Source organism: Myxine glutinosa, chromosome 5 (assembly GCF_964187855.1).
Source record: "Myxine glutinosa chromosome 5, kmMyxGlut1.1, whole genome shotgun sequence".
NCBI lineage: Eukaryota > Metazoa > Chordata > Myxini > Myxiniformes > Myxinidae > Myxine > Myxine glutinosa.
Genome location: NC_136265.1, coordinates 4,171,144 through 4,196,874, shown reverse-complemented (window position 1 = coordinate 4,196,874; position 25,731 = coordinate 4,171,144). Strand labels below are relative to the sequence as shown.

General features: G+C 50.3%; 1 protein-coding gene and 1 long non-coding RNA gene across 2 annotated transcripts in view; both read right to left on the bottom strand.

The window, feature by feature from the left end:
- The window catches only part of LOC137428023 (plasminogen-like), a 387,719-nt gene that overhangs the window by 295,443 nt on the left and 66,545 nt on the right, over positions 1–25,731 (bottom strand). The window contains exon 8 of the mRNA XM_068117937.2: positions 20,519–20,684. Within this exon, the coding sequence (XP_067974038.2) occupies positions 20,519–20,684 (166 nt within the window). The remainder of the gene's footprint in view (positions 1–20,518; positions 20,685–25,731) is intronic.
- Positions 19,535–19,917, bottom strand: LOC137428025 (uncharacterized). Its single transcript, XR_010984633.2, has 2 exons — positions 19,793–19,917; positions 19,535–19,613 (listed from the first exon to the last, which is right to left on the bottom strand). It is a non-coding gene; the product is annotated as an uncharacterized LOC137428025 (long non-coding RNA).

The following is a 25,731-nucleotide window of genomic DNA, read 5'->3' as shown; positions in this document are numbered from 1 at the left end:
CAGGCGATCCTTACATCCTTGTACAGTCAATCATCGTCGATTCAAAACTGGAGGCAACACCATCCAATTACAGTTCATATATGTCAGGCAGGTAAGAAACCTCGGAACCTGAGCCTTACCTGATGGGCACCTAGTACTCCGTGGTGGTACCTTCAGTTTAGAGTTGAAAGCAGATGCTGCTGTCCTCGGAACATGCATTGAATGTCCAAAAATGCCAAACTGAAATCTATATTATAAAACAGGAGTGTCTGTCTGTCTGTCCGTCCCCAAACTACGTCCTCAGTTTTGGGGCTAGCCCCGCCCAACCTTCTGTGGAACGTTTTGGGGTCCCAGAGGATGTTGCAAGGCTGGAGGTTTCATAAATTCCTCAATAAAATTATGATTTTGAAATTGACTCCATGCGGAGCTGCTGCCGAATCAGGAAGTGAACACAAGACGACAATGATCTGGTTTGATAATATCTCAATACAATCGTCATTTAACGCAGTATTTTGTTATAGTATCAATGTATGATTGGAATGATGCTGTTTTGAATATTGTTGCGGATCTCAGCGCCGGCCTTCTCCCCTTACCAAGGGGGGATTAGTCCCCTTGTCTTTGACTGACCAGGTGCGACCCGAGGCCTATGACGTCCTTCCCAGACAGCGCTAAATAGGGTTGTAGGACCAGATTCGCTATTACCTAAGTACTAGCGCTGCCCTGAAACGAGGAGATAAGCCTCGCACGAATCACGTGTGTTGGTGGATACGCCGAGCGGTAGCGAACACGTGATCCGGGCCGTTATCAATTACTAGACCCCGATCCAAGCGGTTCTTATTCATGCCACGCTTACCCAATGGAGAAATCACAGAAGCGGTCGAATTGGGAAGAAAAGGAATAAATTGGCATCAAATTGCTTCAAGATTGGAGGTCACGTTTTTTCGAAGCTGTCCATGCGCTCACGCTTTCGAAGTTAAGTAATTTTTTCACAATTGTGTTTTTGTCGAAACTGTATCTATCTTTCGGTGTGTGTACTTATAGTGTGTCTTTAGTAAGATTGTCGGTGTTAATTTTTCATACCTGTATACAAAATCTTCGGTTAATTCGTGCCGCGTATTCTGAGGCCTAGTAGGCTTCCGTGTCCGACCTTGAGGCTTTGTTTTTCTCTCAGCGGTTCGTCGATTGCGCTACAATTACTTTCGTTCTCTGCTTTTTGTCCCAGTCTTTCACCCCATGCTTCCTTGTTTAAAATCTCAACTCAAAAAAAAAAAAAAATTCTTCTCTTCTCTTATTCGTTTATTCGTTGTTTTTATTTGTTCGTTCGTTCTTCGCCCACGTTGTTCGTGATCACGTTGTTAAAAATGTTTAAACTTTCCCCTGAAGAACTGTATTCTGTCGTATATTATAACACCTTTTTCTTCTTCTTCTATAAAAGGATGCGTTCGACTTGCTCACCAAATCTATTCATTCCAAAAAAAAATTCCATCTCTTACAGTTCCTTTTTTCTCCTTTTTTTTTTTTTTTTTTTTTTTTTGGGGGGGGTTTTTTGTATACAAGATCGAGGCTCGTGAAAGAGCGAACATTAATCACACAGAAAGACAAACAGACACACAAAACAAATAACATCGGGAGCGGTAGACAAGATGGGGAGAGAGAGGGAAGGCCACAAACAACATTTGAGAGCAGGGACCGAGAGACATGGAGACATCGAGAGAACTGTGGGAGGGAGAGGGCATTGGGGGGAAGGCATGGGAAGGGGGTGGGGGTGGGAGAGGTATAAAACATATGGACACTGCCAAGACTTCCAGGAAAGAAGTTGGAATTCCAAACAAGGTGGATCTGGGGTGAATTAGTGGGGGTAGAAAAGATCAAGGTTTTGGATGGGGGAAGATAAGAGATGGTGGTGAACAGCTGTTTTGAAGACCTGGAGGGAGGAGTGTGATTGAAGTGAGTGTGGGAGTTTGTTCCAGAGGCAGGAGAAAAGAGGAATGAAAGAGTGAAGGTGAGCAGAGAGCCGAGATTTCGGCAGTTTAACCATCAGAGGGTGGCTGGCAGATCTTGTGCGACCTGTAGGAATATTTGGGGGACAGAGCACAGAGAGAGCTGGGGGAGCGAGGCCGGAGAGGAGTCGGTAGAAGACAGAAAGACCACCTACCTGCCTGCGGTGAGTGAGTGAAAGGCCCTCAGAGATAGCTTCATCGCGGGAGATTCCAATGATTCTGAAAGCTTTGGATTCAACAGCGTGAAGCCGAGCCAGGTGTGAGGCAGGAGCACCAGCCCATAGGGGAGAACAGTATTCCATTGAGCTGTGGATGAAAGCCTTGTATGTGGTGAGGAGCTCAGGTGTGCCTAGGAAGGACTTCGCACGACGGAGGATGCCCAGTCGGTGACTGGCTTTGGAGGCCAGCTTGGAAATGTGGTTTTCCCAAGAAAGATCATGGCAGATGGTGAGACCCAAAAGCTTGAGCGACAGAACTTCTTGGAGAGGATTGTTGAGAAAGTAGATGGGAGGGTTGTCCAGTCGATCTTTTCGGAGAGACATAGTAAGAGTGTGAGATTTGTCAGGATTGAAAGACATGTTCCACATGTTTGACCAGTCTGTGATTTTGTCCAGGTCTTCAGAGAGTGAGGAGGCTGCAGACTGCCGATCTGAGGGAAGAGGAATGGAGCGGCAGAGAGTGGAGTCATCAGCAAAGAGATACAGAGGATTTTCCAGAGAGTCGGAGAGATCATTGATAAAGACCAGAAAAAGCACAGGGCCCAGCACACTGCCTTGGGGAACTCCAGCCTGGACGGGAAGGGGAGATGAGAGAAATCCATTCAGGGCCACACATTGACTACGACCAGAGAGGAAGTCCGCAAGCCATGCATGGAGATTTCCATGGATACCATAGGAGGAGAGTTTGGTGAGCAGAGCTGGGTGCCAGACCGTATCGAAGGCACGTGATATGTCAAGGGAGACAGCTCTGATTTCCTGTTTGGCATTGAGGACCTCCATCCATTGTTGAGACAGCAGAAGCAGCATGTCCAGAGTAGAGTGACCTGGTCTGAAACCAAATTGATGATCAGAGATCAAGCCATTGGAGAAGAGGAAAGATTTCATATCTGAAGCAATGATGGATTCCATGACTTTGCTGATAATTGGGAGCAGGCTGATTGGTCTGTAGTTGCAAGGATCTGTTTTTGCACCTTTTTCGTGTAAAGCGGTAATGTTTGCTGATTTCCAGGATGCTGGCAGATGACCTTGAGCAAAAGATAGGGTGAGAAGAACAGAGAGAGGGTGAGATAGAGCTGCAGAGCAGGATTTTAGGACCCGTGGGCTGATGCCATCTGGTCCAGTTGCAGAATCAGAGTCGAGGTTTGACAAAAACTCCTCCACCTTGTCAGGAGAGAAGGTCACAGAGTCCAGGAGCAGTTTGGTTCGACTGGGAAAGGTGGGAACAGAGAGAGATGGGTTTGGGACTAAGGATTTTGAGGCAAACACAGAGTTGAGGCATTCGGCTTTGTCACGTGCGATGTCAACTGTGTGGCCATTTGAGGTAAGGGAGGGGATGGAGGGGGAACAAACACCAGAAACGGATTTGACCAGACGCCACCAGGATTTGGAGGAAGGAGACAGGTTTGAGAGTTCATTCTTGAGTGAGGAGAGATAGTGCTTCCTGGCACTCCTGAGGGTAGACACACACTTGTTCCGAGCTTGGTGGAAGGAACTGAGATTTCCTTCAGTTGGATTAGCCTTCCAAGAGGCAAAGGCAAGTTGTTTCAGGGCAACTGCCTCACCACAAGATTCAGTGTACCATGGACGGGAGGAAGGGTAAGACAACTGAAGGCGAGATGGGATAAATCTGTGCATGAGAGAGATCAGTTTGCTTTGGAAGAATTCCCAGGAAGAATTGATGTCAGAGGCAGTGGAGATGGGAGACCAATCCAGACGATTGATGGCTGCTTGAAGACCGTCCCAGTCGGCCTGAGTGAAATGCCAGACTCGTCGACGCTGAGGAGGCTCTCTGAGAATGGCCAGAGAGATGTCCACTTTGACAAGCACATGATCAGAAGAACCGATTAGAGCAGAAGAAGAGCAGCAGACATTAGCAGGGAAGTTAGTCATAACCAAGTCTACAAGAGAAGATACTCCATTGGCTGAGATCCGGGTCGGGAAATTGACAGATTGTGTCAATCCCAGTGAGTCACAGAAGTCCTTTGCTGAGGTGCCATGACTGGTGAGAGAGGATCCCACACCCAACCAGGTGGCATGATGACAATTGAAGTCACCACATATGAGGAAGAGAGAGTTGGGATGAGTGGATAGAAGTTGGTCCATGTTGTCAGACAGTGAAATGTAGATGGAGTCATCACTGTTTGGGGGACGGTACAGAACACATATGAACAAAAGGTGGGAGCGGAGAGGAAGCCGTAGCCAGAGGTACTCCTGGGGGTGAGGAGGAGAGAGGGCAGTGCAAGGAGAGTGAGGAAGAGAGATTCTGATAAAGATAGCCACCCCACCACCAGGCCGAGGCTCAGGTCTATCATACCGGAGGAGGGAGTAACCAGGAAGAGATATTAAGGAATCAGAGACATCTTGAAGGAGGAAAGTCTCTGTTAAGCAGATCAAGTCTGGATTGTCAGAAGCAACCTGTATGGAGAGATCAGTCAGGTTTGAGCGAAGGCCCCGGATGTTTGAGGTCCATACCGTTAATGAAGAGAGAGGGGGAGCATCGGGTACAGGACAGGGGAGGGGAGGAGTAGGGTAAGATGAAGGATGAGAGGGGGAGGTAGGGAGAGCAGTTGTTAGTGTGTCAGCGATTGCAGAAGAGTTCCAAGAAAGGGAAGGATGAGGAGGATGAAAGGTTTGAAGGTGAAGGGATGAGGCACAGTGAGGGGTTGTTTGAGGGGGGGCAGAGGAAAGAAGAAGGTTGGGGGGGGTGGAGGTATGAGATAGAAGGGAGACGAAGTGGGGAGGAGGCAGCTTTGAGGAGGAGGGGAGAGGAGGGAGAATTGGAGAGGAATGGTATGGGGGGAGATTTGAATGGGAGGGGTTGGGGGGGAGTTTTGAAGGGGAGGAGTGAGGGGGGAGTTTAGGAGGGGAAGGGCAAGGGGGGAGTTCAGGAGTGGAAGGGCAAGGGGGGAGTTCAGGAGTGGAGGGGTAGGGGGGGAGTTTAAAAGTTTAATTCCTGAAACTCTCCGGCACTCCACCCCTCCTTCAGCGTCCTCAAACGTATTTTTGACTTGAAGGTCTCAAGAAACTCATTTTGCAATAAATGTTCGTTTCCCATTAATCGTACACTTTTCAAAATCCAATCTCACCCCTCCCCTCCAAATCTTCCCCATCACCCCTTCCCTCCAAAACTTCCGCATCACCCCTCCCCTCCAAAACTTCCCCATCCCCCCTCCCCTCCAAATCTACCCCCTTTCCCCTCCCCTCCAAATCTTCCCCATCACCCATCTCTTTCAAATATTCCCCCTTGCCCCTCCCCTCCAAATCTTCCCCATCACTCATCCTTTTCAAATCTTCCCCCTTGCCCCTCCCCTCCAAATCTTCCCCATCACCCCTTCCCTCCAAAACTTCCCCATCACCCCTCCCCTCCAAAACTTCCCCATCACCCCTCCCCTCCAAATCTACCACCTTGCCCCTCCCCTCCAAATCTCCCCCCTTGCCCCTTCCCTCCTAAACTCCCCCCACACCCCTCCCCTCCGAGACTCTCCCTTGCTCCTCGCCTCCTAGACTCCCCTCTCACCCCTCCTCCTCAAAGCGTCCTCCCCGCTTCTTCCCCCTTCCAACTTTCACCTTCATCTCCCCCAACCTTCTGCCTCGCTCTGCCCCCTCCTCAAATAACACCTCGCTGTGCCTCACCCAATCACCATAAAACCTTTTGTCTGCCCCATTCTTCCCTTTCTCCAAGCTATTCTGAAATCTCTGACACACCTTCAACAGCTCTCCCTACCTCTTCCTCCTCTTCCACATCTTACCCTACCCGTCCACCCCCCCCCATCCCCCCCTGTTCTGTATCCGATGCTCCCCCTTCCTCTTCATTAACGGTATGGACCTCAAACATCCAGGGCCTTCGCTCAAACTTGACTGATCTCTCCATACAGGTTGCTTCTGACAAACCAGACATGATCTGCTTAACAGAAACTTTCCTCCTTCATGATGTCTCTGATTCCTTGGTATCTCTCCCAGGTTACTCCCTCCTCCGGTATGATAGACCTGAGCCTCGTCCTGGAGGTGGGGTTGCTATCTTTATAAAAAAACTCTCTTCCTCACTCGCCCTGCACTGCCCTCTCTCCACCTCACCCCCAGGAATACCTTTGGCTACGGCTTCCCCTTCGCTCCCACCTTTTGTTCATATGTGTGTTGTCCCGTCCACCAAACAGTGATGACCCCATCTACATCTCGCTGTCTGATAATATGGACCAACTTCTATCTACCCATCCCAACTCTCTCTTTTTCATATGTGGTGATTTCAATTGTCACCATGCCAGTTGGCTGGGTGTGGGTACCTCTCTCACCAGCCATGGCTCTTCAGCAAAGGACTTATGCGACTCACTGGGACTGACACAATCTGTAAATTTCCCGACCCGGAACTCAGTCAACGGAGCATCTTCTCTTCTGGACTTGGTTATGACTAACTTCCCTGAAAATGTCTGCTGCTCTTCTTCTGCTCCAATCGGCTCATCTGATCATGTGCTTGTTAAAGTGGACATCTCTCTAACCATTCTCAGAGAGCCTCCTCAGCGTCGGCGAGTCTGGCATTTCACTCAGGCCAACTGGCACGGTCTTCAAGCAGCCATCAATCATCTGGACTGGTCTCCCATCTCTACCACCTCTGACATCAACTCATCCTGGGAATTCTTCCAAAGTAAATTGCTCTCTCTCATGCACAGATTTATCCCATCTCGTCTTCAGTTGTCATACCCTTCCTCCCGTCCATGGTACACGGAATCTTGTGGTGAGGCTGTTGCCCAGAAACAACTTGCTTTCGTCTCCTGGAAAGCAAATCCAACGGAAGGAAATCTCATTTCCTTTCACAAAGCCCGAAACAAGTGTGTGTCCACCCTCAGGAGAGCCAGGAAACAACATCTCTCCGTTCTGAAGACCGAACTCTCTTATCTGTCTCGGTAATCTGTCTCGGTAAAAGCCACCAGCCAACCAGGGCTCTAGCGGCATGGCATGAGAGGGTGTGGAGAGGTGCGTCTGGTGAGATCTAGAAGGTTCGCGGAGCGTGCCTATATAAGTCGGTGCACAAAGCCCTTGAAGAGGACTGACTCGCAAGTGGAGAGAGACAAAGGACTTGAGGAGGCGAGCGCATTGTGAGCACTTGAGAGAATTTACGAGCCGGACTTTGAAGGAGAATTTGACTTGCATCGCTCGCTTCGAGGCTTTGAACTGTACCTCGCATATAACGTACGCACCAGAGGAGAGGAAGAAGAGGCGTTGAATACATGGCTGCAGCCAGACGCGCCGGTGGCGAATAGCGCCTACTTCAGCCACGCAAGTAAACGCGGTAATAGCCTGCCAGTGATTAACCGCCAGAGCCCACACCCTACCATTCGCCCCGTAATAACCCTGTGCATACAAGACGACACGCGGAGAGCTCCTGCCTTCTCTTCTTACCATCTGCACGGGACGAGCCGGAGACCGGAGGGAGCTGCACGGGAGCCATCCTTGGACGCGGACCATCATCCTGCAGCTGCAAGCCCCGTGTGAGTGTGTGTGTGATGGGCCCGTTTGTCCTGGGTATTAAGTTAAGACTGTATAAGGCTGCACTGTGTTCCCTTTTTCTGGAATCATTGTAAATAGTGTAAATAAACCTGTTCTTCCTTTTTCCAATTCGACCGCTTTTGTGATTTATCCATTGACTAAGCGTGGCACGAATAAGATCGCTAGAACCGGGTTCACTATATAAACGGCACGGATCGCGTGTACGCACCGCTCGGCGTCTCAACACGCGTGGTTCGTGCGGGGCTTATTTCCTCGTTTCAGGGCAGCGCGAGTAATTAGGTAATAACGAATTCCAGTCCTAATACCCTATTTCGCGCTGTCCGGGAAGGACGTCATAGGTCCCGGGTCCCGCCAGGCCAGTCAAAGACAAGGGGACAAATCCCCCCTTGGTAAGGGGAGAAGGCCGGCGTCAAGATCCACAACAATATTGTCCAGAACATTTTAGGATTTCTGTGTGGAATAAGCTAAGATTTAGTGATTGATTCAGCTTTTTTGTTTTGTTCCACTGCAAACCAAAGAAATACAAATGTGGATACAAAGATATTTTTTAATTTCAACAAGTTTCTGGAAGAAATGGTGCATTATTTGAAAAAAGTGCAAGGGTGCCAATATTTTTGGTCATGACTATGTGGAATTTATTGGTTCTATGGTTTAGCATTCACCGTTTTTTCCCAAGTCATTCACAAACGAGCTGTCCATGTCTGACGTTCGACTGAAGTTGGCACAGAAATATGGAATTTATTGCTTCCATGCTTTAGCATTCACCGTTTCTACATTGTTTGCTTCTGGCTTCCCACCCGTGCATGGCACAGGTACCTCGCTAGTATAATTATAATGGAGAAAATGTATATGGTTATAGACAAAGCATTATGTATGTATTTATGTATGTATGTATATTTGTGACCAAAACGTCTTATTCTTCTTCAAATATATATCTGAAAAACATGGTCCGTGAAGCTGTGAGGTGGTGAAGCTATGTCACTATATATCTATTAATTACATACTGGTTGAATGTGGGTTGCATCCTGTCTATTAATTACATACGTCTATTAATTACGTGCTGTTGGAATACACAGTACCTTTCAACTATTTAGACTGCTGAGACCCCTCCGACCTTTAGAGACCCTTAAAATCCCTCAAGACCCTTCAGCTAACCAAGACCCCAAAAGACCCAAAGAGCCTGAAGACCCAAAATACCCCAAGGACCTAAATACCCCAAATATCCACAAAGACCCAAAATACCCCAAAGACCCAGAATACCCAAAAGACCCAGAAGACCCCAATGACCCTAAAGGACCACAAAAACCCTTAAAGACCCAAAAGACCTCGAAGATCCAAAGACCCAGAGAACCTAAAGACCCTGTAGATCCAAAAGACCCCAAAATCCTTGAAGACCTCAAAGGCCCAAATGACCCAGAGGACCTAAAATATGCTAAAGACCCAAAAGGCACAAAGACCCTGAAGAGCTGTAAGACACTTTAGACCCCATTAGACCAGCTTGGACCCTTGACCACAAAGTTAGAGTTCATAGAACACATTAGGCCGCACAGTATTGCAAAACAAGGAAGCGGACAGGGTCTGCGAGCGGCAAATTTGATTGGTCATGACGACGTAAAATGCCGTAATATTTCATTCAAGTCCTGCTAGTTTTAAAGTGCCAAAAAGGCAATTTGTGTTCTACGGTGTTAACGTATATAATTCAATTGAATTAACATAAAAGATCTTAGAGGTTGTAGAAAAAAAAATCAAAACTTTTACCGCCGTTGATACAGCATCTTTTACACCACCCTATATAACAAGTTACATTAGTTATTCATGCCTGTTGTTTGTGTCCTTTATGATGTCCTAATGATGTCCTGTTTGGAATTATTACCTCCGACACTGGAGATGGATGGAGGTTATATTTTCACCCTTGTCTGTTTGTTTGTCAGTTTGTGAACAGGTTATCTCAAAAAGTTGTGGAAAACAGTTTTAAGTGATTTGTCGCCATTGAGAGATAGGGCTAAAACAATATATTGAAGCGCGGTGCTACGCGCGCTACTTGTATAGCAAGGAGGAAGCGGACAACGCGGTTAGTTCAAGGAGTCTTTATTATAAGAGCTCCACTGTAGCACTGGAGCGCTCCGGGCTGTGCGCTCGGTGTATATCCCGCGGCCACGCCTACCCCTCGGGCGTGGCCGCCGCCCACTTGGTGCGCGGAATGATGCCATCACACCAGTGAGCTTTCGTGTCCGCCACACGCGCCCCCCCCCCCCCCCCAGAATTCCCGCGCACCTGGAGGGCCAGTTTGCGGGGCAAACGGATGACCCGGCCGAAGCGCCCTCTGGCGACTGGCGGCGTCCGGGGTGCAGGGATGCCAGCTGGGATGCCTCCGGCTGCACCCGGGATGGGTGCAGGACCGGGGGGTGGCGTGCCGGCGGGCCTGGGCGGTGCCGGGGGTCCGCCCGCAGGGGGGCGGCCCCGACGTGGGGGCCGAGCCACCAGCGGTGGGTGGTCCACGTCGAGGTGGGCCGGCTTGAGGTGATCCACTGAGACGCGATCGGGAGTACCGCCGATGTCCAAGGTGAAATGTTTCACCCCGGTCTCCAGCACGCGGAAAGGCCCGTCGTACGGGGGCCGCAGTGGTGTCCGGTGGGCTTCGTGCCGGACGAAGACGTACTCCGCGGTGCGAAGCTCCGGGGCGACGTGCGTAGGCGGGTGCCCGTGGTGCACCGTCGGCACCGGGGCGAACCTCCGGGCGGTCTCCTGCAGCGCGGAGCGCTCCTTCGCCGCGGACCATGGTGCCGTGGGGTCGGGGAGGAATTCGCCCGGCACCCGCAGCGGTTGTCAGAAGACCAACTCCGCCGCGGATGCGCGCAGGTCGTCCTTGGGTGCCGTCCGGAGGCCCAGCAGGACCCAGGGGAGCCTGTCGACCCAGCCGCCGTCGCGGAGGGTGGCCCGGAGTGCGGCCTTCAACGAGCGGTGGAACCGCTCGCACAGGCCGTTGGCCTGGGGGTGGTAGGCCGTGGTTCGGTGCAGCTGGACCCCGAGCCCCCGCGCGACCGACCCCCAGAGCTCCGAGGTGAACTGGGGGCCGCGGTCGGACGAGATGTCCGGGGGCGCCGAACCGCGCGACCCAGGTGGAGATGAACGCCTGCGCAATGTCCGCCGCCGTCGTCGCCGCCAAAGGCACGGCCTCCGGCCACCGGGTGGTGCGGTCCACCATTGTCAGGACATGGGTGAAACCCCGCGAGGGGGGCTGAGGTCCCACCAGGTCCACGTGGTCGAACCTACGTTCCGGCACCGTATACGGGGCCATTGGGGCCTGGGTGTGCCGGTGCACCTTCGCGCGCTGGCACGCGAGGCACGTCCTGGTCCAGCCGCGCACGGCCTTCCGGAGGCCATGCCAGACAAACTTGTCGGCGACCAACCTCTGGGAGGCCTTCGTGCCCGGGTGGGACAGGCCGTGGATGGTGTCAAAAACCTGGCGCTGCCAGCCCGCGGGCACGATGGGGCGAGGTCGCCCGAGGGAGACGTCGCACAAGAGGGCCGTGCTCGCGCCGTCGAACGGCACCTCGGTGACGCGGAGGCCTGTGACGGCGGTTCGCAAGGCCTGGACGCCGGGGTCGGCGGCCTGGTCCGCCGCCATCCGGGCATAGTCGATGCCAAGGTGGACTGCGTGGGCGACGGACCGGGAAAGGCAATCCGCCACCGGGTTGTCCTTCCCCGCGACGTGCCGGATGTCCGTTGTATATTCGGACATGACCGAGAGGTGACGCTGCTGCTGGGCCGACCACAGCTCGGCGACCTTGCCCATCGCGAAGACCAGTGGCTTGTGGTCGACGAAGGCCGTGAACGCACGGCCCTCGAGCAGATGGCAGAAGTGCCTGACCGCCAGGTGAAGCCCGAGCAACTCGCGGTCGAAGGTACTATAACGGCGTTCGGGCGGGCGAAGCTGCCGGCTCAAGAATGCCAGCGGTTGCCAGGCACCACGCACCCATTGCTCGTGCACCGCGCCCACCGCGTAGTCCGAGGCGTCGGTGGTGAGGGCGATCGGTGCATTGGGCGCCGGGTGCGCGAGCATGGTGGCGTTAGCCAAGGCGAGCTTCGCGCCCGCGAACGCTGCGTCCATCTGCTCGGTCCAGGTAACGTCACCTTTGCCCGGCTTCCCTCGGAGGGCCTCGTGCAACGCAGGAGCTGGGCGATGCAGGGCAGGAACCGATGGTAAAAGTTTACCATGCCCAGGAACTCCTGGAGCCCCTTGATCGTGCGGGGGCGTGGAAACCCCTTCACCACCTCCACCTTGGCCGGTAGGGGGATGGCCCCATGCCTGGTGATGCGGTGCCCCAAAAAGTCGATGTCAGCGACGCCGTACCGGCACTTGGCGGGGTTCACGATGAGGCCATGCTGGCCCAGACGTTCGAAGAGCATGCGGAGATGGTGTAGGTGCTCTTCGCGGGACGCGCTGGCGACGAGGATGTCGTCCAGGTAGACGTAGACGAAATCCAAGTCGCGCACGACGCTGTCCATTAGTCGCTGGAATGCCTGAGCCGCATTTTTCAATCCGAAGGGCCTCCGAAGAAATTCGAAAAGACCGAATGGCGTGATGACCGCCGTCTTCGGGATGTCCTCCGGCCTGACAGGGACCTGATGGTAGCCGCGTATGAGGTCCACCTTTGAAAAGAAGGACATGCCCGCCAACCGGGCGGAGAAGTCCTGAATGTGGGGGACGGGGTAGCGGTCGGGGGTGGTGGCGTCGTTGAGGCGCCGGTAGTCCCCGCACGGTCGCCATCCCCCGCCGGGCTTTGGCACGATGTGGAGCGGCGACGCCCAAGCACTCTCGGAGCGCCGCACGCTGCCGAGCCGCTCCAGCATAGCGAACTCCGCTTTCGCTACCGCGAGCTTCGTCGGCTCGAGGCGGCGTGCCCGGCATAGACCGGTGGCCCGGCGGTGGGGATGTGGTGTTCCACCCCGTGCTTGACGGCCCCCGCCGAGAAGGTGGGCCGCGTGAGGGCCGGGAAGCCGGCGAGGAGGCGGGTGAATTCGTTCGCTGCCGGAAGCGTACAGATGAACCTGGCCGGAACCGAACCGCTCAGCAAGCCGCTCAGCGAGCCCCTCGATGAGCCGCTCCGGGAGCTGCTCAACGAGGTGGGCAGCGCGCAAGCGAGCGAGCTGAACGTCTCAGCCTGGACAAGCCTTCTGTGCTTTACGTCCACCAGCAGACCATTGGCACACAGGAAGTCCGTGCCGAGCAGTGCCATAGGCACGTCGGCAGTGACGAACGACCACCGGAAAACCTGCCCTCCGAACCGCAGAGAAAGGCAGCGTTTTCCGTATGTGCGAATGGACATACGCGGCAGCAAGCAGCGCGGGGCCCCGGCCCACGGTCTGCTTGTCGGACGTACCAGCGGGAACGACACTCACCTGCGCTCCCGTGTCGCACAGGTAACGGTGCCCGGATAAGGTGTCCGTGATGAACAGTAGGCTGTTTGAACGGCCGGCGCTCAGTGCCACTACCGAGGGCCGGCCCGGGCGTTTCCCGACCTTCCAAATGAGCACGGCGGGCGACATTGCCGAGCCTCGTGGCCGAACTGGGCGTGGAAAAAACACCAGGTTGGTGGCAGAGGCGGCGGAGGCCGCGGTTTTCTCCGCGGCGGCGGTGGTGGGCGGGGCGTGGTGGCGGCCGTGAGGTGTGCATCAGCATCAGCCACGAGGTGTGCATCAGCCTCGGGATTCGCGACGGCCGCGCCAAAACTCGCCTGCGTGTCCAAAGCCCCGAAGAACCTGTCGGCCTCGGCAGCGAGAGCTCGTGGTTCCGTCATCGCAGAACCGGCCAAGGCGAGGCGTACTCGTGCCGGCAGCTGGCGTCGAAATAACGCCCGGAATAGAGCGTTCGGGGTTTCGTCACCCATCAACGACAGCATATGGTCCATGCGGACCGACGGTCGCATGTCACCGAGCTCGGGGAGGTCCAGGAGGCGGTCGGCCCGTGCGTCCACCGTGAGGCCGAACGTGGTGAGGAGGAGACGCTTGATCGCCTCATACCTGCCATCGGCCGGTGGGTTCCTCAGGACCGACATGACGCGAGCGGCCATGCCGGGCCCGAGGGAGGCGACCACGTGGCAGTACATGGTCTCGTCCACCGTGATGCCTCGAAGTCGGAACTGGGCTTCTGCCTGCAGGAACCAAACTTCGGCTTGAGCCTCCCAGAACTCGGGGAGTTTGATTTGGACCGCGTTGGTTGCCATTGCTGTGGCGGGTTCGGGTGGTCAGCGACGGCTGACCAGAGCGTCGGAGGGTCACCAATGAAGCGCGGTGCTACGCGCGCTACTTGTATAGCAAGGAGGAAGCGGACAACACGGTTAGTTCAAAGAGTCTTTATTATAAGAGCTCCACTGTAGCACTGGAGCGCTCCGGGCTGCGCGCCCGGTGTATATCCCGCGGCCATGCCTACCCGTTCCTACCGTATCGTTGGAGGTATTGACTTATATAGGGTTGGTTTTCTAAGGCTTATATCAAAATATTAACTTATATCAAATGGGTCTTTTGAGGTGAAAGTGTGATGACGTCACCACGTCACGCGGCACGAATGCGCGCCTGTGTCGTTGGAGGTACTGACTTCTATAGGGTTGGTTTTCTAAGGCTTATATCAAAATATTAACTTATATCAAATGTCTTTTAAGATGAAAGCGCGATGACGTCACCATGTCACGCGGCACGAATGCGCACCTGTGTCGTTGGAGGTATTGACTTCTATAGGGTTGGTTTTCTAAGGCTTATATCAAAATATTAACTTATATCAAATGTCTTTTAAGATGAAAGCGTGATGACGTCACCACGTCACGCGGCACGAATGCGCGCCTGTGTCGTCGGAGGTATTGACTTCTATAGGGTTGGTTTTCTAAGGCTTATATCAAAATATTAACTTATATCAAATAAGTCTTTTTAAGGTGGAAACGCGATGACGTCACCGCGTCATGCGGCACAAATGATTCCATTGTGCACGCTTTCGTTTTATTTCCAAATTAAAATCTGTTTTCACTTTTGCCGTAAAAATGACATCAGTGCAGCGAGTGTGGTATCTTATTTGGTGAAATTCGGTCGATTTGAAGTGGTGAAAATAAAATGTGATCGTGGAAAATCGTAGCGAGGGGCCATTTTGAATCGGTTTTCGATTATTGCACCGGATTATTGCACCCTCCCATCACCCTCCCATCACCCTCCCCCATCACCCTCCCATCACCCTCCCATCACCCTGCCCCATCACCCTGCCCCATCACCCTCCCCCATCACCTCCCCCATCACCCTGCCATCACCCTCCCATCACCCTGCCATCACCCTCCCATGACCCTGCCATCACCGTCCCATCACCCTCCCATCACCCGCCCATCACCCTCCCATCACCCTCCCATCACCCTTTATTGGACCATTTGACTTCTATAGGGTTGGTTTTCTAAGGCTGTAGGCCGCACCTCATTTTGTCGAATAAAGTGGTATTCGGGTGGTTCCGGTATTTGGGACCGCAGGGACGGAAAGTGCAGGTACGGGGTGCTTGGCACTCCCCAGCCGGCCCGCTCTGAAGGTTCGGATCGGGACACCGGGATTCATTCCGGTCACCCGGTCGGCCCGGAGGTGGGGGTGCGGGGCCTGTCACGGAACGTCAAAACAAACGGCCTGCCGGGGCCGCCCAAAAGTCGGGCGTGAGGGGCGCGTCCACTAATGGAACGCCTCTCGCTTCCCAGATCGAGGGCCACGTGGTCAGGAGAACCTCGTCCCTTCTGGTTGCCCTGCCGTCCCACCGGGAGCGCTGGCAGGGTGTACTTCAAACTAAGCTTAAGTGTCAAGTGTTAAGTTCCTCCTTGCCCTCGCAAGGGAAAGGCTAGGGTCAAGCTCTTCCAAATTTCCAAACACTAGAAATCGGACGTCTCAAATTAATTAATCATTTGTTAATACATCTCAGTCGCCCGCGACCTCTCTAGCGCGGGCGTCGAACCAGTTCATTTCCGGGCGACCGGGCCGAGTATCGGCTCGGCCGTGGCCGAAGCCGTTGATTCCGCCGTAGCACGCTAACGCGTAGGCTCACGCGTCCCCGGTCCGCCGGGGCTCCGCGGGTGTCCTACCGTGCCCGGCACTGCTGATCTCTCAAACTTCCGGGAGTAGGTGCCGGTGCCCGGGGACGGAGTTCGCTGTCTAAACATGGTAGCGCTAGGCCAGTGGGACCGCCGGGACCCACGTGCACTCACAAGTTGTTCTGCGCGTGGGCGGCAGTATCAGACCGGGGCGCCCAAACGCTCACCGGCTAAAGTTCATCCTGAAAGCGCCCACATTGTGCGGACAAACCAAGTCAAGGGCCACGTGGTCAGGAGAACCTCGTCCCTTCCGGTCACACTTTGCCTATCGGCTGGCCTCGAAGACCGAAATTGTGACGGTGTCACCCGAAAAAAAAAAACCCACTTGGTGCGCGGAATGATGCCATCACGCCAGTGAGCTTTCGTGTCCGCCACAATATAACATGATGTTTCAAAAAGTTGTGGATGGATGATTACAAAACGAGGTGGACAAGTTTGTTAGGCGACAATAAAAAGCCGATTAGATTGTGGTTCAGTTCCGAATCCAGATCCGGCCTATCGGTGAGGTACAAAAGGTAAACTGCTCAGCCTGGCAGAGGTATGCACTCTACAGAGTGCTGTTCTAGTTGTACACCGCTCTTTTCCTATTCCATCTACAGGTGCTGCATGGCATCATTGCTGGCCACCGAAGTGGGCCCGGCGATGACGCGTGCCAAAAGGAAGTAGTACTGTTATGTCAGTGGAGTAGTGATGACTTTAGACCAGGTAGATTTGTATAGGTAGCCTGCTCCGATTGTCGTGAAGAAGAAGAACCTTGATGTAATAAGTACTTGTTTAGCCCAGATGTCGGATAAGTGTATATCTGTCCCTATTATGAGGAATGGGGCATGTTAACTAGCTTGGGGAATAAGGGTAAATTATACCTTATTCGTCAAACCTCTGTGATCTATCCTTTGTCCCTTATAGCAGCACATTAGACACATAGCGCAGGAAGTGCCCATTAAATTGCACTAAATAACAATAAAAAAAACAACTGGAAGCCAGGCATCAAGCACTATGGCTGACAATCCCGACTGGCAGGGACACATCGGTAAAGGCAGGCCGAGAGCCACGCCCAGAAGGACAGTTTTTGGGCGGGAGTGGACCAACAGGAAAGCTGGGGTAAGAAGCAGCTCTCTGGTTGGTGAAGAGAAGGACGAGGAAGAAGCAACACGCTGATTGGCAAAGTACGACCGACGACATCAGAGCCGGACTGAGTGTGAGTGATGGAGAGATGAGCCTGTGGTGTTGGCCTGCGCTGATTGGAAGAGAAGCGCCAATGACATCAGAGGTGGGACGTAAAAACCGCGTCTGGCCAGGATTCTTCCTCTTCTCCCTCTTGCTCTTGGCCCTTCTTGTTCTCGTGCCTTCTTGTTCTCCTGATCCTTTTGGCCTGCTCGCGTTCTGGGTGAAGGTGGACAGATGTGCGCCGACGATTCTACTCTCCTGTCTTGACGTTCTGGACCTCGGTGCAAACGGTTGTGTGCCGGCATCATCTCCTCGTTCCCCTATTCGTCTGGCGTCTGGGATTGAGAGCTGCAGTTGATGGGAGAGGCGGCGCGTGGACGATTGTACAAGCACTGCAGCGCGAAAGGGCACAAAGAGGCCTGGTTCCCGCCAACGCGCGCGCTTCGCGCGCAACGTCATCACCGCCCCGGACGACTTCTGACGACCCTGACGAGATCCCACCAGTGATCGGAGCTAAGTGCACACACACCCCATTATTTTCCAGGTTATTCTTCCCTTCATGTGTGTTCAAGTCTGGTGTGGGGGACGTCTCGTTTAGAAACTTAGTTTACCATTGCGTTTTCTTGGTATCAGCATCCGTTTTAATAAACCTGTTTCTTTTTGTACATTTAAACCCGTTTTGTTTGAGTTTATTTTTCGCAGGTTCGGGAACTGCCGGCGATTGCGACAGGGTAAGACCCTTCAGTTTTCCTTTCCCTTTCTTCCCCCATGTATAAAAATCCGCATTAGAACTGAATGCCTCAGAGTAACGCTCGATTGCCTTCCGTGACTCTCCCGGTATTAACTGAGAGCATTCACACGACAGCACTCAGTTTTCACTCCAGTTGTTTGTTTGTTACTTGCAAAATCGAAGATTTTTCAACTATATTGGTCGGTTGCGTTTGTGGTTCTGTCTGTCTGTCTGTCTGTCTGTTTGTCTGTTTGTTTGTTTGTCACCGGCCTACAGGTCACAATTTTCAACCGATCGTCAGGAAACTTCACCAAATGGTAGAGTTGGTCAAAAGCAAGAAGCCTATTGGTTTTGGGGTAAAAAGGTCAAAAGGTCAACATAGGCCAAAGGTCACCAACTTTGCTCAATTTCTAAAATCCTCAATTTTCATCCGATTGACTTGAAATTTGAAGAGGACTTGCACATCTGGTCACTGAATTCAACCACCAAGTATTTTTGAGGTCAACATAGGCCAAAAGGTCAACATAGGCCAAATTTCTAAAATCCTCAATTTTCATCCAATTGACTTGAAAATTGAACAACATTTGTACATTGAGTCACTAAATAGGGAAACTAACTATTTCTGAGGTCAAAAAGTCAAAGGTCAATTCAAGGTCAACCTTCCAAAATCATCATTTTTCATCTGAAAAATCGTCACTTTTCTTCCTATTGAACCGAGCTTTGATCAAGATTGTCAATTTTAATCTTGATGAAATGGACAATTTGCTGTATCAATGGAATTTTTTCCTTGGGGGAGGGGGGCGGATTTTGCAAGTATCGTGCTCCGCATGATGTCTTCTTGTTTGTTTGTTTGTCCGGGTGATATCTCAGCCATCCTTTGAGCTAGGAAGCTGAAATTTGGGCACAATAGTGACCAAGTGCTTTGGCAAAAACCGTATTTTTATTTTTTTGATTAATCAATTAATTGATTAATTACTTGATTATTGTCGATTTATTAAGTACTTATTTATTTCCTGTCTCATCTGGGCATTATCTCAGGCACCTTTTGAGCTAGGAAGTTGATATTTGGACACAATAATGACAGTGATTTGGCTATAAAGGGCATTTTTGATTTATTGATTAATCAATTAATTGATTAGTTACTTAATTATTGTCGATTTATTAAGTATTTATTTATTTTCTTTCTCATCTGGGCATTATCTCAGGCACCTTTTGAGCTAGGAAGTTGATATTTGGACATGACAATGACAGTGATTTGGCTATAAAGGGTATTTTTGATTTATTGATTTATTGATTTATTGATCGATACCATACGATTTATGACATTTAATTCATTTTCAAAAAGTTACAGCTTCAGATGAAAAACTATTAGTTTACGTTTACTGTTGGCTATTAGCCAACTGATTAATAAAATATTTTTCGATTATTATTTGTTCATTTTAATTATCCAATTAATCAATCAATAATTGCACACCTCTTCCTCCCAAAACCATCGCTATGTGCTGTATGGCGGTATCACCGAGTGCCGAAAGCACCCCGGCAATGTCGCGCTCTGGTGGATATTTATTTGGTATGGGGGCAGTGTACTTTGAATGTATCTTTACTTGTTTTCATTTTTGTTTGACTGCTAGAGATGGAGAATTTGGACAGAGGAAAAATATTATCTCACTTGTCTCTGCACAGGTGCGGTTTGGGAGAATTGTGAGGTAAAGTACTGCTGAACTAGAGGTTCCTTTTCTGATTCATGGTCTAACTAGAAGGCACTCAGTAGAGAGCATACCTCCGCCAGGTGAACAGTTTACGTTTTGTATCCGAGAGTAGACCAGAAAATCACAATACAAAATCACATTTAATTAAAATCATCCGTCCACAAATTTTTGAGATATCCTGGTTTGTATCGTTTATGGCCCTATCTCCCAATGGTGAAGAATCATTTTAAAATTAAATAATTCTCATGTCCAAATCCATGTGTGGATCTTCACCAAAATCGAATCGATTCTTCCTTGTTAGACACACAACCTGTCCAACAGGTTTCGTCCAAATCCATCCATAACTTTTTGAAATATCCTGCTATATATCATTTTTGGCCTATCTCGCAATGGTGAAGAATCACTTTTTAAAACATTCTCAGATACAGATCCCGATCTTCACCAAAATCGAATCAATTCGGCATTGTCACACAGCCAACCTATCCACCAAGTTTCGTCCAGATCAGTCCACAACTTTTTGCGATATCATGACATGTACTGTTTTTGCCGCATCACTCAATGGTGAAGAATCACTTTAAAAGTCTCTGATCCAGATCCGGGTCTTCCCCAAAATCTTATCATTTCATCCTTGTCGCACACCCAAACTCTCCGTGAAATCTCAGCCAAATCCATCCATAACCTTTTGGGATATCATGTACACAGACAGACAAAAAGACAGACAGATAGTGGTAAAAACATCATCTGCATCCATCATTGGCGGAGGAAAATATAACAACCGATCAAAATCAAGTGTTTCCTCGATCATAAACTGACCTTTTAGACAGACAGACAGACAGACAGACAGACAGACAGACAAAGATAACCAATTGTTTAACCGCGCTTTAACAATTATCATGAATATCATGGTTGCTGCCACTCCAGGTGTGCTTGTATGGGCCACAACCGATATGGTGTGTGACAGGTACATCCTGTCGGTCGAGACCCGCATGGCAAAGGCAGTTTGAGAGGTCTACCACCACCACCGTACCCCTTATTATACTTCATCAACCTTGAAAGATCTAAAATCGAGAGGTTGAGTGATTAACCTGTGAATTGTCCTTCTTACTTGCAGGAATAGACTTCAGGTGTGGTAAAATGTGCGTGTGGTGATGAAGAACTCCACTGTTGGCATGTTCGTCCAGAAATGGTCGTGGACACAAAGCCACGGTACGTTTCACCATCGTTGCTGAAGCATGATATGGTGACGTTCCCTTCGGACGGAGGCTCTTCACCTAAATTTGCACAAACAAAATGACATCAGCACTGAGGAAGCAACATGACCTCATTAAGCACATAGACCTCAACACAGTATCGGATCATCATCGATACCACTGGGGGATGATCATCGATACCACTGGGGGATGTTCATCGATACCACTGGGGGATCATCATCGATACCACTGGGGGATCATCATCAATACCACTGGGGGATCATCATCGATACACTGGGGGATCATCATCGATACACTGGGGGATCATCATCGATACCACTGGGGGATCATCATCGATACACTGGGGGATCATCATCGATACACTGGGGAATCATCATCCATACCACTGGGGGATGATCATCGATACCACTGGGGGATCATCATCAATACCACTGGGGTATCATCATCAATACCACTGGGGGATCATCATCGATACCACTGGGGGATCATCATCGATACCACTGGGGGATCATCATCGATACCACTGGGGGATCATCATCAATACCCCTGGGGGATCATCATCGATACCACTGGGGGATCATCATCGATACCACTGGGAGATCATCATCAATACCCCTGGGGGATCATCATCGATACCACTGGGGGATGATCATCGATACCACTGGGAGATCATCATCAATACCACTGGGGGATGATCATCGATACCACTGGGAGATCATCATCAATACCCCTGGGGGATCATCATCGATACCACTGGGGGATGATCATCGATACCACTGGGAGATCATCATCAATACCCCTGGGGGATCATCATCGATACCACTGGGAGATCATCATCAATACCCCTGGGGGATCATCATCAATACCCCTGGGGGATCATCATCGATACCACTGGGGGATCATCATCGATACCCCTGGGGGATCATCATCAATACCACTGGGGGATGATCATCGATACCACTGGGAGATCATCATCGATACCACTGGGGGATGATCATCGATACCACTGGGGGATCATCATCAATACCACTGGGGGATCATCATCGATACCACTGGGGGATCATCATCAATACCCCTGGGGGATCATCATCAATACCACTGGGGGATGATCATCGATACCACTGGGAGATCATCATCGATACCACTGGGGGATCATCATCGATACCACTGGGGGATCATCATCAATACCACTGGGGGATCATCATCGATACCACTGGGGGATCATCATCAATACCACTAGGGGATCATCATCGATACCACTGGGGGATCATCATCAATACCACTGGGGGATCATCATCGATACCACTGGGAGATCATCATCAATACCCCTGGGGGATCATCATCGATACCACTGGGGGATGATCATCGATACCACTGGGAGATCATCATCAATACCCCTGGGGGATCATCATCGATACCACTGGGAGATCATCATCAATACCCCTGGGGGATCATCATCAATACCCCTGGGGGATCATCATCGATACCACTGGGGGATCATCATCGATACCCCTGGGGGATCATCATCAATACCACTGGGGGATGATCATCGATACCACTGGGAGATCATCATCGATACCACTGGGGGATGATCATCGATACCACTGGGGGATCATCATCAATACCACTGGGGGATCATCATCGATACCACTGGGGGATCATCATCAATACCCCTGGGGGATCATCATCAATACCACTGGGGGATGATCATCGATACCACTGGGAGATCATCATCGATACCACTGGGGGATCATCATCGATACCACTGGGGGATCATCATCAATACCACTGGGGGATCATCATCGATACCACTGGGGGATCATCATCAATACCACTAGGGGATCATCATCGATACCACTGGGGGATCATCATCAATACCACTGGGGGATCATCATCAATACCACTGGGGGATCATCATCAATATCACTGGGGGATCATCATCAATACCACTGGGGGATGATCATCGATACCACTGGGGGATCATCATCAATACCACTGGGGGATCATCATCAATACCACTGGGAGATGATCATCGATACCACTGGGGAATCATCATCAATACCACTGGGGGATCATCATCAATACCACTGGGAGATGATCATCGATACCACTGGGGGATCATCATCAATACCACTGGGGGATCATCATCGATATCACTGGGAGATGATCATCGATACCACTGGGGGATCATCATCAATACCACTGGGGGATCATCATCAATACCACTGGGAGATGATCATCGATACCACTGGGGGATCATCATCAATACCACTGGGAGATGATCATCGATACCACTGGGGGATCATCATCAATACCACTGGGGGATCATCATCAATACCACTGGGAGATGATCATCGATACCACTGGGGGATCATCATCAATACCACTGGGGGATCATCATCAATACCACTGGGGGATCATCATCGATACCACTGGGGGATCATCATCGATACCACTGGGGGATCATCATCAATACCACTGGGAGATCATCATCAATACCACTGGGGGATCATCATCAATACCACTGGGGGATCATCATCAATACCACTGGGAGATGATCATCGATACCACTGGGGGATCATCATCAATACCACTGGGGGATCATCATCAATACCACTGGGGGATCATCATCGATACCACTGGGGGATCATCATCAATACCACTGGGAGATGATCATCGATACCACTGGGGGATCATCATCAATACCACTGGGGGATCATCATCAATACCACTGGGGGATCATCATCGATACCACTGGGGGATCATCATCAATACCACTGGGGGATCATCATCGATACCACTGGGGGATCATCATCGATATCACTGGGGGATCATCATCAATACCACTGGGGGATCATCATCGATATCACTGGGAGATGATCATCGATATCACTGGGGGATCATCATCAATACCACTGGGGGATCATCATCAATACCACTGGGGGATCATCATCGATATCACTGGGAGATGATCATCGATATCACTGGGGGATCATCATCAATACCACTGGGGGATCATCATCAATACCACTGGGGGATCATCATCAATACCACTGGGGGATCATCATCGATACCACTGGGGGATCATCATCGATATCACTGGGAGATGATCATCGATATCACTGGGGGATCATCATCAATACCACTGGGGGATCATCATCGATATCACTGGGAGATGATCATCGATATCACTGGGGGATCATCATCAATACCACTGGGGGATCATCATCAATACCACTGGGGGATCATCATCGATACCACTGGGGGATCATCATCAATACCACTGGGGGATCATCATCAATACCACTGGGGGATCATCATCAATACCACTGGGGGATCATCATCAATACCACTGGGGGATGATCATCGATACCACTGGGGGATCATCATCGATACCACTGGGGTACATTTAGAAACCGAGATATGGGGGATTGTATCGCAGCAAAAGGTGTTGCAACACTTACCTTTCATCAACCCAGACAAGTAGTGCAGTGTACATCCTAAAATACGTCATCATGGTTATGGGATTAACCCCTATGAGCAGTGCAGTGTACATCCTAAAATACGTCATAATGGTTTTGGGATCAACCCCTATGAGCAGTGCAGTGTACATCATAAAATACGTCATAATGGTTTTGGGATCAACCCCTGTGAGCAGTGCAGTGTTCATCCTAAAATACGTCATAATGGTTATGGGATCAACCCCTATGAGCAGTGCAGTTTACATCATAAAATACGTCATAATGGTCGTGGGATCAACCCCTATGAGCAGTGCAGTGTACATCCTAAAATACGTCATAATGGTTTTGGGATCAACCCCTATGAGCAGTGCAGTGTACATCATAAAATACGTCATAATGGTTTTGGGATCAACCCCTATGAGCAGCGCAGTGTACATCATAAAATACGTCATAATGGTCATGGGATCAACCCCTATGAGCAGTGCAGTGTACATCCTAAAATACGTCATAATGATTATGGGATCAACCCCTATGAGCAGTGCAGTGTACATCATAAAATACGTCATAATGGTTTTGGGATCAACCCCTATGAGCAGTGCAGTGTACATCATAAAATACGTCATAATGGTCATGGGATCAACCCCTATGAGCAGTGCAGTGTACATCCTAAAATACGTCATAATGGTTTTGGGATCAACCCCTATGAGCAGTGCAGTGTACATCATAAAATACGTCATAATGGTTTTGGGATCAACCCCTTTGAGCAGTGCAGTGTACATCCTAAAATACGTCATAATGGTTATGGGATCAACCCCTATGAGCAGTGCAGTGTTCAATTGTTCATCCTAAAATACGTCATAATGGTCATGGGATCAACCCCTATGAGCAGTGCAGTGTACATCCTAAAATATGTCATAATGGTTATGGGATCAACCCCTATGATCATTGCAGTGCACATCCTAAAATATGTCATAATGGTTATGGGATCAACCCCTATGAACAGTGCAGTGTACATCTTAAAATACGTCATAATGTTTATGGGATCAACCCCTATGAGCAGTGCAGTGTTCAATTGTTCATCCTAAAATACGTCATAATGGTCATCGGATCAATCCCTATGAGCAGTGCAGTTCACATCCTAAAATACGTCATAATGGTCATGGGATCAACCCATATGAGCAGTGAAGTGTACATCCTAAAATACGTCATAATGGTCATGGGATCAACCCATATGAGCAGTGAAGTGTACATCCTAAAATACGTCATAATGGTTTTGGGATCAACCCATATGAGCAGTGCAGTGTTCATCCTAAAATACGTCATAATGGTTATGGGATCAACCCAGACAATCAGTGCAGTGTACATCCTAAAATACGTCATAATGGTTATGGGATCAACTCCGATGATCATTGCAGTGTACATCCCAAAATACGTCATAATGGTTATGGGATCAACCCATATGAGCAGGGCAGTGCACATCCTAAAATACGTCATAATGGTTGTGGGATTTTAACAATGTGGTCTCGTTTCTTTCAGCAAACATCCACTGAAACTTCACTCGAAGTGAATGTGAACTTAGACAAAGTAACATGAGCCCTTATCTAATGATGTCATGTGACGTATCTGATGGTGTCATGTGACCTATC